Source organism: Lycorma delicatula, chromosome 1 (assembly GCF_047948215.1).
Source record: "Lycorma delicatula isolate Av1 chromosome 1, ASM4794821v1, whole genome shotgun sequence".
In the NCBI taxonomy this organism is placed as follows: Eukaryota; Metazoa; Arthropoda; class Insecta; order Hemiptera; family Fulgoridae; genus Lycorma; species Lycorma delicatula.
In genome coordinates, this window is record NC_134455.1 from 174,906,473 (window position 1) to 174,925,324 (window position 18,852).

At 29.1% G+C, this 18,852-nt stretch overlaps 1 protein-coding gene across 1 annotated transcript in view; it reads left to right on the top strand.

Moving 5' to 3' along the window:
- Positions 1–271: 271 nt before the first annotated feature.
- LOC142317713 (uncharacterized) overlaps positions 272–18,852 on the top strand; it is a 157,173-nt gene continuing 138,592 nt past the window's right edge. The window contains exon 1 of the mRNA XM_075354259.1: positions 272–954. Coding sequence (XP_075210374.1) covers positions 272–954 — 683 coding nt within the window. The remainder of the gene's footprint in view (positions 955–18,852) is intronic.

An 18,852-nucleotide genomic window follows, 5' to 3' on the forward strand; every position in this document is an offset into this window, starting at 1 on the left:
TACAGTTATTACATCCGTCTTCCTTTACAAATAATATATAATATTTCTTTATAATAATACATAATACATCTTATTTTAAAACATACCGTAAAATATTTTAACATACTGTAACGTAATTTATAAATATTAATTTTCTGTTAAAATATAGAAATTTATTTTCTCTTTCTATAATTTAATTATATGGTACAACTATTGTAGAAAACATATTTCTATGTAAATTTCCCCAATAATATATATAACTTTTTTCAGATGTGTCGGTGAAAAATCAGATATGGTATATCAGGGTAATGAAAAAACCGTAAATCCTTCAAGAAACCTCACATTCCTTGACTACAGCAATAAAAACTTTGAAGGTCTTCCGAAATTCCTTGAAAATGAAATTTATCTACAAGAACTATATATGAAACATAATTGTTTACAGAATATACCAATTTGGATAAGTAAATTAGAAAATTTAACAGATTTATCAATATACGATAACTGTTTGGTAGATTTACCTGACGAAATCGGTTTGCTAACAAATTTGAAGTGTTTAGACATCGGAAGAAATTGTCTGACGTCATTACCTAGAACCATAAAAAATTTAATGAAATTAAATTTCCTGGCAATTGAAAACAATTTACTTACAGAAATCCCAGATGAAATCGGTTGTTTGAAAAATTTAATTGTTTTACAACTCTCAAATAACAGACTAGAAAAAATTCCATTGACGCTTGCGTTTTGTAAATCATTGTACGCTCTACATTTAGAAAGAAATAACTTGCGTAAAATGGCAAATAATTTAACACTTCTTCCAAATTTGGAATTTTTAACGGTCTGTCATAACCAGTTACTTTATTTACCTTCACTACCGTTTACAAGAAAAATTCATTTAGATTTTTCTCAAAATTCATATTTGAATTACGTTTCATATAGTTTTTACTTGCAGCAAATATCATTCAAATTATGCGATAGGTGGTTCTGTCATAAAAATCACGAAAATATTATGGCGTTTAGAAAAGACATAAAATTATATAATGTCGACAAAATCAATAATACTGTATTAAAAGTTAATGTCGGGAGTCAAACCAAGTTACTTATTTTAAATGACATGTATAAAAGCGTTTATAAAATGGAAGAAGAATTTTTCCCAACATTATTCGAATTAACACTTCGAAGAGTTTTTGAAATAGTATCAAGGAAAGATTTATTTAGCATGCACTTTATTAAAGACGGCTTTACACCAAGTGTGCCCAAAACTTTAATCGAATATTTAATAAAAGGTCCAGTAGCAAGATGTGAATTTTGCAGTGAATTTATTTTTACTGAGGCGGTGGTTTGGGTCGTACCAAAAATCGTACACTGCATAATATGTATAAAAATGGATATACCAGTTATAACTGTCGTTAACTTCTGTTCAACTGCTTGTGCTAATTTATTTAGTATTGCGGAATCAACTGAATTAATTAAGGATGATCTATTTGTATTAAAGTTACCATGGGAAAAGATAAACTAAAAATGTATCCAATAAACTAAATATTTAAAATTATTTGTTTAAAATTTAACTTCGTGAAAATTTCTATTAAAATAACCGCTTGTTTAATTTTATTTTATTTAAGATATTATAAATGTTTGTTCAATTATTTTATTGTTACTGGATTATGCGTTTATATAATTTATATGTAAATGTAAACAATTTGTTTTATTTAATTTGGGAAAAATCAAAACTTTTTTGTAAATAAAAACCTAGATTTTACCTAATCAATGTATAAATTGGTATTGACTACAATAAAAATCAGTGTTTATACAAAAAAAATTTGAAAAATATCTGAAAAACTAAGTAAGCTAAGAATATTTCTAATAATTTTAAGCTTTACAAATTTGCATCATTGTGCACGTTTTTAAACCTTGCATTTGCTTGTAGCATGAAAGTTTTCAATTAGTTAGTATTAAATATTGATATCTATTGGTAGTATTATAATAACTTTTCCGAGACCAAAAGTTTATAATGAGAAAAGTAAATGACATTAATTAACAGCATGAGATGAATATAAAGTTTTCCAAATTTGCCATTGAAGTTTTTTAATCAATATCTATTCAAAGTCGTCCCTTCTTTGTTCAATTTTACGTAACGTTTATCTAAAGTTTATCCCTTTTTGTTTAACCTCATTCTTTTCACATTTTATTAACATTATTAGTTACACTTATTAGTTACGGAAATCACGTATTAAGGTTTAAAATCGGGTCATAAGCTATACTTACTTTATATACCTTAATCGGTATACTGAGCTATTAAATTATTTTAACCTCCATCCTCGTGGACACGCAATTATAAATCATATTTCATGGTTGTTTGATAAACAAAAATTACTTGGATTAATAACTGTTCTTGAAGTTGTAAATAATAATTTATCTTCTCTTCTTACTTCGATTTCCCTATAATGAAGATAGACATTTAATTACAATTATCCATACATATATATATTGACAAATTTTCTATCGACTAAAAAGTAAGATTTCCTTGCTTATACTTGTTCCCTACGAGTTGAAGTAAACTCCCATTCTTTTAGAAACTGAGACGCTATCAAATTTCCGTTTTAAAATTCTTCATATTATCAGTCTTTGTGCCTCTATTCTGTTTGGAGATAATAAAAAGTCAAATTTATCCAATTCATTATAATTAATCATTAGGCAAAAATTAATTAAATTATAAGAATAATAAAAATAAGGGAAGGAACCTTGAATATTCCGTTAGTACTGCGGTTCTTCTCAGAGTAGTTTGTTTCATCTATGTGCGAAACATAATAATGCACCTACGTAAAAACGCAAAAATTCAAGAGATGTCATTAGAAAAGAAGAAAATTTTAAACCTTTTTATTTATGAGTTTGTTTAACTCATCGGTGGTGAGCTGGTCTTTGGTGGTGAGCTTTGATATTAATAAATTATAGCGAAAATTATGTTAGAGAGTTTTAGAAAGTTTCTTCCTAAATTTCTTATAATATTTAAAAATAATAAATAAAGTGGTTCTATTGAAATATTACATTTGTAAAAGAATCAAGTTTATATGAAAAGCTAGAATTGAACTGAATTTTGAAAATTGAAAAGAGTGAAAATTAATTAATGGTGACAGTATTTGGACATGGGTGGGTAATCGTACTTTAACTTTAGTATAAGATGAGTAGGAGATTATCCGTAGTTTAAAGTTCTACAAAAGTTTCACAACTAGCATAACATAAACATTTATCAGTTTACACTAGAATAAAATGGCTCTAAATTCTTTCTCATAGGTGATAAATTCATTAATGCAAAATTAGCCCATTTAATAAAATTAATTTTCTATTAAAAATGCAAACATGAAGTAACAGTTCTCATTTCTTAAGTATTTTTAAAACATCTGTGAATGAAATATTTTTTTGAAACTTTTATTTTATTATACATTACAACTTTTACATTATAAAATAACTAGATTCAAGTATCATTTTATTTAATGCATTAACCAATCACTAGCTAATCACAACGTTTATTTATACATTATAGGCTTTATGTTAGAATGAACATGTTACAGTCAAATTATAAAAAGATGTATCAATGTTTTTAAAATTATTCGTATTTCAAAATAAATCACTAGCAGGAAATCCATTAAATGGGAATATTGATTAATAATGACGTCAGTGTGTTTTAACATTCTGTTGTTAATCCTACCTACTCAGTACATTCAAGAATTTTTATTTATTTTTTTAAATAACTCAAAGATGCGTAGTAAAATTAAGTTATAATTTATAAAACAAAATTAATGTACTGTAAATCTTCACATGTTTTGTAGTATATATACCTTGGAATAAATATTTTCTTTTACACTTTTCGTAAGTAGAGAATTAATTTTGTTATTTTGAGAAGTTATAAAAATCAGATGGGTGGATAAAGTGACAAATAAGGTATTGCGGCAAATAGATGAAGAAAGAAGCATTTGGAAAAATATAGTTAAAAGAAGAGACAGACTTATAGACCACTTACTAAGGCATCCTGGAATAGTCGCTTTAATATTGGAAGGACAGGTAGAAGGAAAAAATTGTGTAGGCAGGCCACGTTTGGAAATGTAAAACAAATTGTTAGGGTTGTAGGATGTAGGGGGTATACTGAAATGAAATGACTAGCACTAGATAGGGAATCTTGGAGAGCTGCATCAAACCAGTCAAATGACTGAAGACAAAAAAAAGAGAAGTTATAAAAATTATATTTAGTTAAGCCGGAGAATGGAGTTGTTAAATACACATTGGAAAAGTTTGCTTCAAATAAATAATTCGTATTTTTGTTATAACATAATCTGATAATTAATATCATAACATCATAAACAACTGTTGTCTATGATATAAACTAAAGTTAAAACATCAGAACCAGAAATTGTTTAAAAGTCAGAGTTGTTTAAAGTGGTTTGAAACGTTAAAAAACCGAACTGTATTTGGTTTAGTTCTGTTCAGTATCTTCTTTCTGGTAATGCCTATTCAATCCGGTTTAACTCGGTCTCTTCAGATTCGTCTAATATTTTATAAGTAGTTATATAGTGGCATTCGAATTCTTAATTTTAGAATTTAAGTTCTTAATTAATAAAATTATACTATTAGGAAAAACTTGAAAGTAATAATTGGAATATCTCTGTATCGTTATAGTAACAATCCAGAATTTCATACTTAATTTCGGACAATCACAGCAATTGTAATGCGTTTTGAGGTATTGCCATTTCGAATTGGATGAGTTACCCTCTAAATTTTTCATGATTTTATTTTCAATTTTTATTTGCCACCTAAGTTTTTTTGTGGTGTTAGGGTTTCTATGCCTTTATGGTAGTTTCTGTTCATTCAGTGTGTGTGGTAATTGCCGCTGCATATATATTTTATGTACTTTTGTTAGTAACTTTTGTTAGTTATTTTATGTAAGTGGATTGTATAACTTGTAATAGTTATGTCTGGGAATTTTTTGGGGGGAGGCATTAGTTTGTTGTGTGTTGGTTTAAGATGCTATGTTTCTGTTGGAATGGGCCTGGTTGTGTTTAAGTGATTTGTTATGTGCGCGCGCGCGCGCGCGCGTGTGTGTGTGTGTGTGCGTGCGTGCGTGCGTGTGTGTGTGTGTAGTTATATTGCTAATTGTTGTGGTACTTTGGTTATTGTAATGGACCGCATTTATTTCAATTGTTACTGTGTTTTGACAGTTTTAAATTCTATGATGTAAGGCGGTTCTTTTTTACGAAGACTCTCTCTTTTTGTCGACTATTCTCTGTTCGGTGAAGAGTAGTCGAAGGTGTGGGTATTCGGCCAAAAATCATCTCAGTAATTCATGTCTGTAAACTGAGGAGATAGTTTCCAGAGTGTTAACGGTGTAGAAATAAGAAATTACAGCTTTATTCATGGCATCTGTCCATTGTAAGCTGTCTTGAGTGCCAGCTTTGGTGGTAACCAATCGTCCCGGAAAACATCTGTGGCTGAGTTTAGTATACGTGGTTGTGGTTGTTTGTTTCCCGTTCTTTCTGTGCTTGTTATTGCTCCCGTTAAAGCCCAACAGGGCTAGAAACTGAGGGGGGGTTGTGGCGACCGGAACATCACTAGGCGGGTGTCTTCCCCTATAGGGTCGAGATGTGCTTGTTGTTGGTTTAAGTGAGTTTAAACGACACCTAAGCCGTCGCTGGTTATTTTGGTTTCTATACTTTCCAAGTATAGAAAGAGTGTGTTGGATTACATTTAAACAAGTCGCCCTGTAACCTGAGTTCCACAGTAGAGATACACATTGTTGGATCCTCTACACATCCTGTCAGCCTGTATGTTACACCTTAGGATTAAAGTCATTACAACGACTGATGTTTTTGGCATTTTCCAATGTTTTCTTAACAACCTTTTCCACAGAATTCATCGGTGGCTGCATCTTTGCGGCGCTTACTGGTACCTTTCGCTGAGGAAATTCCATCCTAATATCTATGATTCTCTCAATCATAGTAGCAAGACTTGGCGCAAGAGCAGAAAGCAACTGCTCCACGTTATCTTTGGATAAAGAAGAGAAAGCAGCCGACTGCGGCAAACAAGATAAAGTGGCGAGGAGGTAGGCGAAAAGAAGGTTGCAGCAAATACTCCTTTCGATGGGTTAAGAGTATGAGGTTGAAAAAACACAGGGAACTCACCGATCTTGTTTAAAACTTGAACTTTTAGGCTTTGACTGTCATTTCCGGTTTCAATTTATAGACCGTTGGAACTCTAGCTTATTTCCTTGACAAAACCATTAGCACAATTGGTGATCTCCCGAGCAATTAAGAATGGGCTGACTTTCTGGGAATTGCCATTCCCTTTCATAATCGTGAGATGCCTTGGTCTGGGTGCATTGTTCCTAAAAAAAAAGCTTGTTGACTTATGAAATCTTTTCTAAGTTTATTTGTATCTTTACTTACCTAGAATCCCTTCTGTAGCAAAGCTAGCAGCCGGGGTACATTCCCCCCCCCCCCTAGGGCTACCAATCTGAGATCCGAGCTGTTACTCCGGTGGAACTGGCATATCTCCCGGCAAAGAGCGAATGCGCAATCACTGCACAGGCCCCTGTTAACTGAAGCTTTCAGAAATAACATGAACCGACATAAATAGGCACCTTACTGCATGGTTTCCAACGTGGGGTGCGTTTGGACGACGTAAGGGTCTCTGTTATATCTGCAATCACCGACCCTGGCGACCACATCGCCAGCTCTAATGGTGGTATAAGTTCTTTCCAAAAACGGTTTCAAAAGTACATGACCTGCAGGTGGCCGAAAAAATCCAGTCGAAATAGTGATATGAGGATAGAGATCAGGTCACATGAATGAATGATCACATAGTAATCAGTGATCTTGATTTTTAAGATACTATCTTAGCCTTAGTCTGATATTTTATCTCTTTACCTTTGCAGTTATTTCTCATAATTTTTATGCTTTATATTGGTAATTATTAAGCTTTTCACTGATAAATGTACTAGCTTATACCTAAAAACAAAAAGCTACTCACGCTGACATGACAAATATCATATTGCAGTGATGTTTAAATGAAATGAGGTTTGTTTAAAAACAAACTTAATAATCCTATGTATTTATTAAGATATTTATACCGTTCCACAGTTCTAAATGAATATAATGCAGTTGAAATTTTATTTTGTTTTAAGATGAAATAAGATCATTTAATGATACTGTGTATTGAGATGTATTAAGATAAAATATCAGTCAGTATTTACACCCAATTCCAAATAATAAGTTAAGTAAAAATACTGATATCTTGATTATTGATCCCTATGTTTGCTAGTAGACACTGAGGCTACATATTTGTTATAAAAAAGGAATGGCGGGGTTTAATTTAATTAAATTAAAAAAACTTACTTCTTAAAGGGTACCACAATATACCCCTGTTAGGTACCTGTAGTTTTAATTCAAATATCATCTTAATTTATTCATTTATTAATATTTTAATAGTTTAGTTGTGAATATAGTAAAAAAAAATAGTAAATATAAAAACGTGTTGAAAGTTGATAAATGAAATTATAAGTGAATTAATCCCGTAATTAAGCCAATAATATTGCAGGTAATAACTTAGAAATGTTGACTTTTAAATTTGATTAGAAGTTTTTCATAAAATGAAAAAAATTCTTGAAAAATATCATTAATTTTAATTTGTGTTTAATATTCACTTTTATATTGTGTAATTCGTAAAATAGTTTTATTGTTTTAATATTGTCTCGTGTAAAATACCATATAAAAATTAGATTTTAAATGAAGAAAAAATACTATGCATAAAATTCTATATAAAAAAAAGAACAAAAAATAGAAAATAGAAAATGCAGAAATATTTTCTTTTTTAGATGTAAAGAACGCTGCAGCTTATCAAGTATCTAAAACCCGTAAAAGTGGATTCCTACATAGAATATTCCTGTCACTGCACAATAGTTTCCACTCCCCATTCAGAAGATTGTGAGAAAGGATTCTATTCTACACGGATGATTTATGGCAACGTCCCTTTTGAAAGACCTTTTTTTTGAATTAAACAAAAACGGGCTTTAAAAGATAGGGTTCTCTCATTCAAACTTAAAATAATTATAAAAAAAATTTACATTTGAATTAATTAATTGAGTAAATCAATGGAAAGGGGAAATGTGAAAATATATTATAATGGGATCTTAAAAACTTCAGTAGCAGTAGATTTTCGTTACTCAAATTTCTTTGCAATTAATTCACATAAACGTTTTAAGTAAACATAACTTGTATTAAATTTTAAGTAACTTTTATTCAACAAGTAAATAAAATTAAATTTATATCTTTCTGTGATATAGTTATAGTTTAGTTATGTTACAGTTGCTATGTTATATTATAGTTTCTTAACATTATAAACATTTATAATATAACAGAAACTTACAGTAGTCTAAAGATTTTATATATAATTTGCAAGTACATTCTAGGACATTTTATATTTAAGGAATATCAAATTGAGACGCTCATTGACTTTCATTGGAATTGGTTTTTACCATTTACAATCTGGAAAAGAATATCAAAGAACGACAATTGAAGGTAATACAATTTTTAAGAGAGAATAATATTTTATTATTACAAAAACATTTGTTTCATTAAAATAATATCAAAAACCATTAAATTTATAAAAAATAAATCGTTCAATTTCTTTTTGTATTTAATTTTCATAAGAAAATTCCTGAAAATTAGAAAATTGTTGGTAGGTTTCTTCAAAAAATAAAAATTTAAAGAAAACATTTTTTTTAATTTCGGTATGCATTTATTTTAACTCCATTTCATTTTGTTAATGTTTAATTTTCGTCATATTTATTGCTTTTTTTAGTATTAATTTTTATCCTATTGTTTATCGTTTAAATGCTGTTATATTTTTTCTTTTATTAAAAAATAAGAAATTCTGATGTATTTAATTTGTAATATTTTTAATAAGAGGAAAAGATTTTTCAATTCTATTCTACTTTGTCATGGGAATAACCAGCATCGTGACCGGAATAAGAGTATTTCCTGTTTTTACTGACGTCCTGTAAAGTTTCCTTCCATTTCTGATTACTTTTCTCAATTTTCCTAACTTCCTTTCTAAAAAGCAACTTCCTTTTCATTGTAGCTATCAAGCGATGTAGTGTAGAGTTTTATTAAATTAATAGGGAATATAATTTGCTTTCAACCAAATAGTAACAATTTATCTGTAAACAAACAATTACAAAAACTGCGACGCAGCTTTCATAGATCACTTTCACAATTTTCAGTAATTTTTTCTGCATAATATCATGGAGTCATTGTTAAATACAATTTCGTTTTAACTTTTAGATTGTCAGACATATTTTTTTTTAACTTATATAGCTTTTAATAAAATAATCTACTTCATCGCTAATAAAGTACCACTTTATTAATATTTAAAATAATATTGAGACATTAGAATTATTTCTGTGTTTTTTTTAATATATACAAATAGTTTTTCTTTTGTAATTTAGTAGTTAAATCTATATTATTCAGAACTTATATTACTTAGTAAAAAATAAATATAATCATTAAAATTACATTGTTAAATAATAAAATTAATATTATATAACAATGAAAATCTTTATAAAATAAAATTGTATACACTTAAATACAAATTCCTATGTTTCCTCAACCTGTCGTTCACGACACTTATTTCATGTCTATAATCACACATCTTTCATAGTAGTTTTCATGTTCCAACAATCTATTTGTGTATATTATTTTTAATATTTTACTTATGACAGTATTATTTATTTATTTAGTTATGACAGTATTATTATTATTATTATTATTATTATTATTATTATTATTATTTTTATTATTAAATTTTGCTTGTTTATGAATACCCATTTACTGTCTTCTTTGAATTTGACGGAACAGGTTTGTTGTTTAGGTTAAACTAGCTTTACTTTCGTAGGTACTGAAAAGCCATTAAAAATAATATTTACTGGTCTATTTCTTTAGCAGGTAGCATAATTATTACTGTTATCATTATTTTGTAATTAAACTTCTGTACGTTTTGTGTATTACATGTTTTCTGCATATCATTTATCATCGCGATAAAGTAATGGAAATTGTTCTTTGATCAGTGGGAAAGATTATTTACAGTAAGGAAAAGGAAATTATTAAAAATATACTAATATGTATACTATAAAAGCAAAAGACCTAGGTGTATGTCACAAAATTTAAATAAATACTAATTATTAAACTTTAATTTTTTGTTAAAACATTAAATTAATGCTACTGATATTATAAAAAAATAATTACTAAGTAATATATCCACTTAATTTCAGTTTTACTCATTTTTAATTAATTATGCCATCGTTTTTTTCAAAAATGGCAATGAAACGCCCTGTGCAACGATAGCAGCAAGCGCAGAGCGTCAGAGATGATGATTGTTGAACGTCGAGTAGGAGAAAAGTAAATTCACTTCCACATTTCGCCAGTCAGTACATGTTCTGCGTAGCATGAAAAGGTTTGTGTTGGTGCTCATTGCATACTGTATTAAACAAATAATTTATTTATGTTTCATTCTCATTATTCTTTTTTGCATTATATATGCATCAATTCCTTTTCAGATTTAAAATTCAGTACAGTTTTTCATAGGGGGACTTGCTCCAATAGGTTATACTGTAAAAATTTTCTGCAGCCCTGCTATTATTTATTCCATAAACTGGTTGACGACACTTCTCCAGAAAATCAAACATTTGTTCCTGTGTAGTAAAGATTCCTAAATTATATCATGTATCGCGGGATTTTCATACGATCTGAGTGTACCATCCATGTTTACTCCTGTATGACCGTAGGAATAACAAAATACTTTCGATTTTTCTTCTCGAATCTATTTTTATAATTTAATTGAGATATTATCCATATCTTGCTTTTATTAACTAAAGAAAAATCTATCTCCTTCAGGCGCGCATGAAAATAATATTATTTTATCTTGGTACGATTTTGTTTAGAGAAATTTAATTAACGTTCATAACTGGAAACCTTTTCACAAAGGTTGCTTCATATTTTCAAGATCGTTGTTTTGTAATACAAATGTGATTGTTTTAGAGTACAAGCTAATTAGATGATCCATTTATCTTTGTCATACAAGTAGAGTAGAGGAAACAGGTCGAACAAAAGCATCATCTAAATTAGATTCACTTTCGTTTTAATAAAATAAACCTACATTTTGACGAACTGTTTATCCTGATATTTTCCGTTAAAAAAATACTATTTAGTTTATATCGTTTTTATTCATTATGTATTTAATTAAATTTTTCTTTCTCCTTTTTAATTATATCTGACGTTTTCCAAATGTGCAATATTTTATGATAATAATGAAATCTGCCTACCTCTATGGTGGAGTAGTAGCTTCACTGCCTTTCTCTGGAAAGTTGTGGGTTCGTATCTTAAATTCCGGCCAGGATATAACCTAGTGTTATTTTACAAATAAAAACTAAATTATTTAAAATAGCTCTTTCCTGCACTAGTAATAAATCGAAATCACTACTGTCTAATTGTAAATATTAACTGATAAAAATAATTTACTAAACGATTTAGGTATAATATTTTAATTCTCTCGAAATAAAATTAAAAATAAAATTCTAAAATAGTAAAACTGCAACGTTATATCCATTTTTTAAGCTAATTGAACCATAATTTTAGAAGGAGGTTTCTGTCGTATGAAAAGATTTTCAGATTATTTTAGGGCTTTGATTGTAGTTACAAATATAAATGATTTTTTTTCAAACTGGGAAGTCGAGTAATCTATTTAGGGTTTGGTCAAGAAATGTGTTTGATAATAGGTCAGAACTGCAGTGGATAGATCGTGAATATCGGAATTTGAATATAGATAAACATGTTGCATCGAGTTTCTCAGGTTGACGTATAATATCAATGGCCTGAAAAATGTTCCTATTAATAATAGGAAATTATTTTGATCAATTTTAGCGTGGAATTTATGCTAACATGTAAAATGATAAATTCTTGAAGAATGAAAATTAATTTCTTCTGAAAGAAATAAATATCTTTCCTACGTCTTAATTTAATGTTTGTTTTAGTCAATTATTTACAAGGAGAATTAATGCATTGTTGACCGTAGGATTTTTCATGGTCTTTAAATTTACAAAGTACTAATTAAAAACAGGTAAAACATGCATTCTGTTAAAAATTTTAAATTATTAACTGTAGAAATCGGTAGATTATGTAAAAAGAAGCAGGTTTAGCCTAAAATATTATTTAAGCCATATAATTTTAATTTAAAGTCAACAAGCAAATTATTCATGCGTAAATCATAGAGAATTCTTGATTATTATAATGGTACTTAAAACTGAAATCCTACTAGCAAAAATACAAGTTTCAGGAAATTGTAGCAACTCATGTAATTTAGAATTTAACAGTATAAAAAAAAAAATTATTATGAATATACATTTACATTCTTACCCCCAATTTTTTCTATGCATTTACCCTGCGTTGGGCTTTATATGGGTGGTATTGTACGACACTAGTTAGAAATTCTCATTAGCTTTAAAATATACACATTTTTTTCACCTTCCTCTCGCCAAGTAATTAAGAGTACAAACGCCATAAATTAGAATTTAACTACTAAACAGCTACTTTTTTTACAAGGATACTTTAGAAATACTAAACAGAGATATTTTTTAAGTTTTAATTTAAAAAAATCGAACCAAAAATTAACTAAACCACTGATAGATTAAGAGGAAAGGCTTTTTCGTGGTATAACAAAGTTAATTTTTTAAACCAGTGGCATTTTTAAATAAAAAAATATCCAATAAACAAATATTTGTTGAAGCTCAGATGTTACAGATTCTGTTTAACTTAATAATTTTTTTTTATATTATATTCTTTCATGAAATATTTATTCAGCTGTTAAACAATTTTATTAAATTGTAGATTGTCATATTCTGAAAATAATAATTGCGACTATAAATTTTACATAACGTAAAAGAAGTAATTTAAAGTGCATTAAATGTAAGTAATTTTTAATTTTTTAAAGAAAATAGAAGCCGTAAAAATAGAAATAAGAGGTACAAAAGGTATTTTTATTCAGAAAACTGTTTTATTACAAATTTATTTTTTTATTTAATAGTATAGAAGATTCATATTGGCAATAACATTTTAACAATCATACTGGCATTACCACAAGTAGCAGTTGTATGAATATATAATTTTGACTACAGGTTGTTTTCATCGGGACAGTGTATCCTAATTTTGTTGTTTATTTATTTAATATAATTATGCATATCTTCTTGTTATTATTATACGGTAGTATAATGAATACGCTAGTATAATAACAAGATATAGTATTACATTACTATAATAACATATTCGTGTATACTAGCAGGGTCGTTCGTTAAGTCCTCGGCCTGACATAGCAAGAGTACTATGAAATTTGTCAAGATGATCTTTTAAACATGACATACCAAAAAATTTTAGAAGTGTGCGTTTATTTGCTTGCGTGGCGATCGAGTAAAGTAAACAATATTTGACATTTTCTAAAAATTATAAAAAATTTAAGTTCGAGCTCTTATAAAATAATTTTTTTAAAAAGGTTTTTAACTCCAGTGGATACACAAAAAGAGTTAGATTACATTGTAAAGGATTTTTTCCCTTTGTTTTCAACGATAATATAGTGAACTGTTGAATTTAAATTTGGTTGTGCATTCATTCAAAATCATGAAAACTCGGAAAACCAAAATCAAAAATCGGTATGACCGACCAAACCGTAACAAACATTCACTATGCCGTATAAAATGATCAGCAACAGAAGATTTTCTGAAATTGCACTTATCTTATCCATCAAGACAGTTGCTTGTTAATCTCATTTCAATCATTCTCAGTTGCAGTTATCTTGTCTATCAAGATAACTGTAATTTCAGCAAATCGTTGGGTGTAAAACAGCTTTCCGTTTGATAGGGCTGCGTTTGAAAACAGTCAATTAAAAACGCATTCGTCTGAATAAATCTCAAGGATGTTTATACTTAAATGCGATTCCGCTTAATCTTTTATTTGTATTATAGCATAGCAGAGGATGAAACGTACATTCACCAATAATAAAACCAGATATCAAACAGTAGATGGGAGCAAGTAAAAGTGCACCAAAGAAACGGAAAACGTCTCCCCTGCAGGAAAATTGCGGCTACGATATTTTGGAATTCTCGTGGTGTGGTGTTCATAGACTGCCTGGAAAAAGGCCAGACCCTCACTGAGGAGTATTACGGTTCACTTCTGTACTGCAGTGGACATCAGATATGGAGCGAAGGGTGCTATTCAAACCAATCGTTCACATTTTGTCCAAAAAAATATGAGGTTTCACAACAATTATGCTCCTGCGTACACGTCTGGAGGTTTTACTGCAAAACTCTATGATTTACTCTTCCACATGCGCCTTGTTCACAAATTTAGCTCGCAGCGGTTACTTTCTCTTCCCAACCATGAAGAAATGGATCGCTCTACGAAGATTCACTTCAAAAGATGAGTTCAAATCTAAGACAGACGCTTATTTTGCAGAATTGGACAAATGAAGGTATTAAAACTTTGAAAAATCATTGTTGTAAATGGATCAAACTACATGATGATGCTATGGCGATTTTTAATGTTTAAATTTGATGTAATCACCACATCACTTCCTTGTACGCCTTTAAATTAAATATACACATTTTTTTAAATGAAAAGTACAAAAAATGTTATTTCATTAATAACTTGTGATATTTTTTCATATATTTTTTTATGGTTATTATTGAATTATTATTTATCGTTAAAATTTTATAATCATAGATTAATAATTATTAATAAATCAATATATTTATATTTAAAAAATGAGTTACCAAAAAAGGAGATGAAATGTGATTCGAACCGATGTGCCTTCCCCTTGATCTAAATATTTCACTAATTAAAATTTTATTTGGCTATAACTCTGGAACCAATGAAAATAAGTACCACATATGATATATTGTTGAGAAGCTCTCAATAAGGGCTTATTACTGCAGTTAAGAAAAAGCCCAAATCCAAAGTTTTTGGATTTTGGGCTGTTTTGGATACCTTTTGCCCAGTCGATTGCAATCAAAACGGGAGGTGCACAACTAGATGTTACAACAGGCCTAAATCGAGAATTTCTACATACTACGGCTAATCGTTTTTGAGTTATGCGAGATACATACATGCATAGATACACACATACGTGCGTACAGATGTCACGCCGAAACTAGTCAAACTAGTCAAAATGGATTCAGGGATGGTCAAAATGGATGGTCAAAATGGTTTCCAGATTTCCGTTGAAATCTGGAAACCGAAATTTTCGGGATTACAATACTTTCTTTACTTCGTACAAGAAAGCAAAAAAGGTTTTTAATTAAAATTGTTTTAAATTTCATTTTGTCAACGAAATCTTTTGCTAAATTGCATCAAAAAGTATGAATTAAAAACTTTTCACTAAGGGGAAGCAGGTTTAACGAGGAAAGATAACTGATTTTAATAAATAAAATCTCCAAAGAAACTTCACGCTGTATTATTAGTTTCACTTAAAAACACCAAAAAATTATATTCTAAGATTTAACTCGATTTTGATTTAAAAGGATGATGAAAACTCGATTTTCATTATCCAGAAGTTTTCAGGTGGTTTTAAATCTCCTAATAATAACTCTTCTAATAATCTTTCTTAAAGGAATCTAAAATCAAAAACTTTTATTTTACATAATACTTTAATAAACAACAATGTGTATAAAACACGGTTCTTACAATAAGATATTACAAATTGATCATACGTTAGTTAAACTAGTTATGAAAAGTTACTTTGGCTTACGAATGGAAACTCTAAAACGATTACATTATATTAAAAAAATATCTGATATCTGAAGAATAGTTCACCGGATTCTGATAATTAAAACAAAATACAAAACTAAAGTTTATCCGGGAATTTGTTACTTCTAGCAGAACTGATTTAATCAGTTCTAGTAAACTAAAAGTGTCACCAGAAATGACACTGCATGACACTCTATTGTTGAGAGTTAAAACAGACATAATAATTCTGTTGTCTGGGCAAAGTTTCTCCTGAATACTTTATGAATATCATTAAATAAATTGGTTAAATATTAATTCACATCGTAGATTCACATCATAGATTCCCGAGTTTTAAGCGAATTTCAATACCGATATACATCCACGCGGATATTCCGATTTACATATAGACTAGAAAAAGTTTAATTTGTGAAATAATTTCATACCTTTTGGGACAAAAGAATGAAATACAAGCTATTTTATTAACAGCTACAATTTGTCATTTCTCTAATTAGTGTGACACCTTTCACATAAAATAGTAAACATAGTTGATACTTGCAATTGGTTGGAAATGTATGTTGTTGATTCTCTTTTCACTATAGAAATATATATATATATATATATATATATATAGGCGTATTTATTCAAGTTAAAACACACACGCTGTACGAGCACGTTACATTCAAATGCTTACTATAATAAATTTACATCTTCCTCTCTAACATACATTTAGTTCCTCAAAACTTTTCATGAATTACACTTAGTTTGTATATCTGCGTGTGTATTATTTACATAATGAACTATAAAAATATAACAAAGATAATACAATTAAGATTTTACAATTTGTAATACTTGTAAACTCCACATATATGTGATAATTATACCCAAAGCTTTTGGTTAATTTGTTTACAATTCAGTTAATAAAATCGTTCCTGCAATGAAAATATGTTTTTGTATTATTAAAATTAAATTACATTCACTTTGTAAAAAATCATGATATTGTGTACTACTTGACACAATATTTCTCTGATCGAAGTAAAATTTGTAGAAAAAAATATAAATTTATTTTCTAGTTACAGTAACAATAATTCGTAGTAGAGAGATAAAGGAAATGGTATTCAGTTTGTAGTTGTGTCGTAGATACTAAACTATCTGTTTCAAAGTTTTCATTAATTAGATAAGAAAGCTAACATTTATTTTGGTCACCAAAAAAATATGTATCCATTTAGTTTAGGTGTTTAAGTAAATATAACCTAACTTAATATGATGGACGTTCGAAAAGTTCTTGGCCTGACAAAAAGAAGAAAAGCCTTTTCAGGACATTTTTCTTTGTAGTCATCTTACAAATCAGTAAATTTAGACCTTTACTTTCCAAAGTTGGCGAATACGGTGCATGTAGAAGAGCAGGTTATAGACTTTTGCAGCAACAACCAGAGACGTGTGGCAGGAGCATTATCGGGGTGATGAGCATTTTATGTTTGGTCAGAAATGAACGTTTAAAATGAATAGCACCCATCAGTCCATATCTGATGTGAATCGATTCAATAATGAAGCGTAATACATAGTTGATAATCCTGCCTTTATCAAGGCAATTTATGAACATCGAGAGAATTCCAAATAACCTTAGCAATGACTTTTTCTGCAGACGGTATAGTTTTCGCTTTCTTTGGCGCAGTTTCACTTGCTCCCACCCGATATTTTCTTTCTGGCGTGTAATGATAAATCCAAATTTCATCCATAAATAAAACGAGGAATTTCAGCGGAACTGCTGAAATTCATTTGACGTTTCTCAAGGGTGTTTAGATTTATTTAAGTCTGAACACCCTTGAGATAAATGTGTTTTAGGTTAACCGTTAATAAATACAGCCCCATCGAGGGGTAAGCTTTTTCATATCCAAAACAAAATCTAAAATGCAGTGAACACTGTCTACCGAGATGTTTGCAATGTTAGAAAACTCGCGTGCCTTCAGTCGGCATTCATTTAATACAGCTTTATGGATTTTTCTGATAAGTTCGTCAGCCGTAGGGGTTTTTAGACGTCCCGAGTAAAAAACAGCTTGAAGTTAAATACGAAGAAGTTTAAATTCAGCAGCCCACTTTTTACCTTAAAAACCAAGGGACAAAAATCCAGTAAAGTGGAATCTAACTCTTTTTGTACATCTACCAAAACTTGTTTCGTTTACTCTATTACCACAACAAGAAATTATATGCGCGCATGTGCAAATCTGCAGCACGCCACTTCTAAAGGATCACGCTTTATCAAACATGCTTGCGTCAAGAAGAAAACTTTCCGACCCACCCTAACAGTTGAGGTTGTGTTTTAGCAAATAATTTTTACTGAAGAGGGTTAACATAAAAATAAAATTTTAACAACTTTCAAAGAAACTGTCTTGTAAAACTTCGAATAGGATTCCTATTCCCTATTTTGCATGAATAGTTTTTTGTGATTTAGTTGCTAAAAATGATTTTTAGTAAAATATTTCTCAGAACTAGAATAAAATCAAATAAAAATTAAATATTTTGTCAATAAATAGTGCTTTTGCAGAATTCTCTACCGGGTATTATTACAATATCTGATACCTAAAATAACACCGTGTAATTCACCTTAATCATTTATTTGTATATGGAAAAAACAAAAAAAAAAATCCACTAAAGATATTGAATTCCATTAAAACAAATATATATTGCTTATTTCGATTCCACTTATTGTTTAAGGAGAGATAAATTCAAAAAGAAATATGTTTTTTTAATAATAAAATGGTTTTTAGAATAAAATAAAGTTTAATTTCTGCCAAAAATAAAAAAAGAAGAGTAACATCAGCTCATAAAACAATGAAGAAGCAAGTGACGTTTTCTTTCTAGGAATTACAGTCGGGGCATTCTTACCCCCCGAAAAAGCAGGAGTGAGCATTACGTTACCCATCAAAAAGATTTTCAGAATATAAAATTTATATTCAGTACTATAGAAGCAGTGATTTTATAGCAGAACACAAAAAAATATATTTTTACTACTTACTGTAATTCAGTTTAAGTTGTAGTATTTCGTTGACATAAATTATAAAATGAT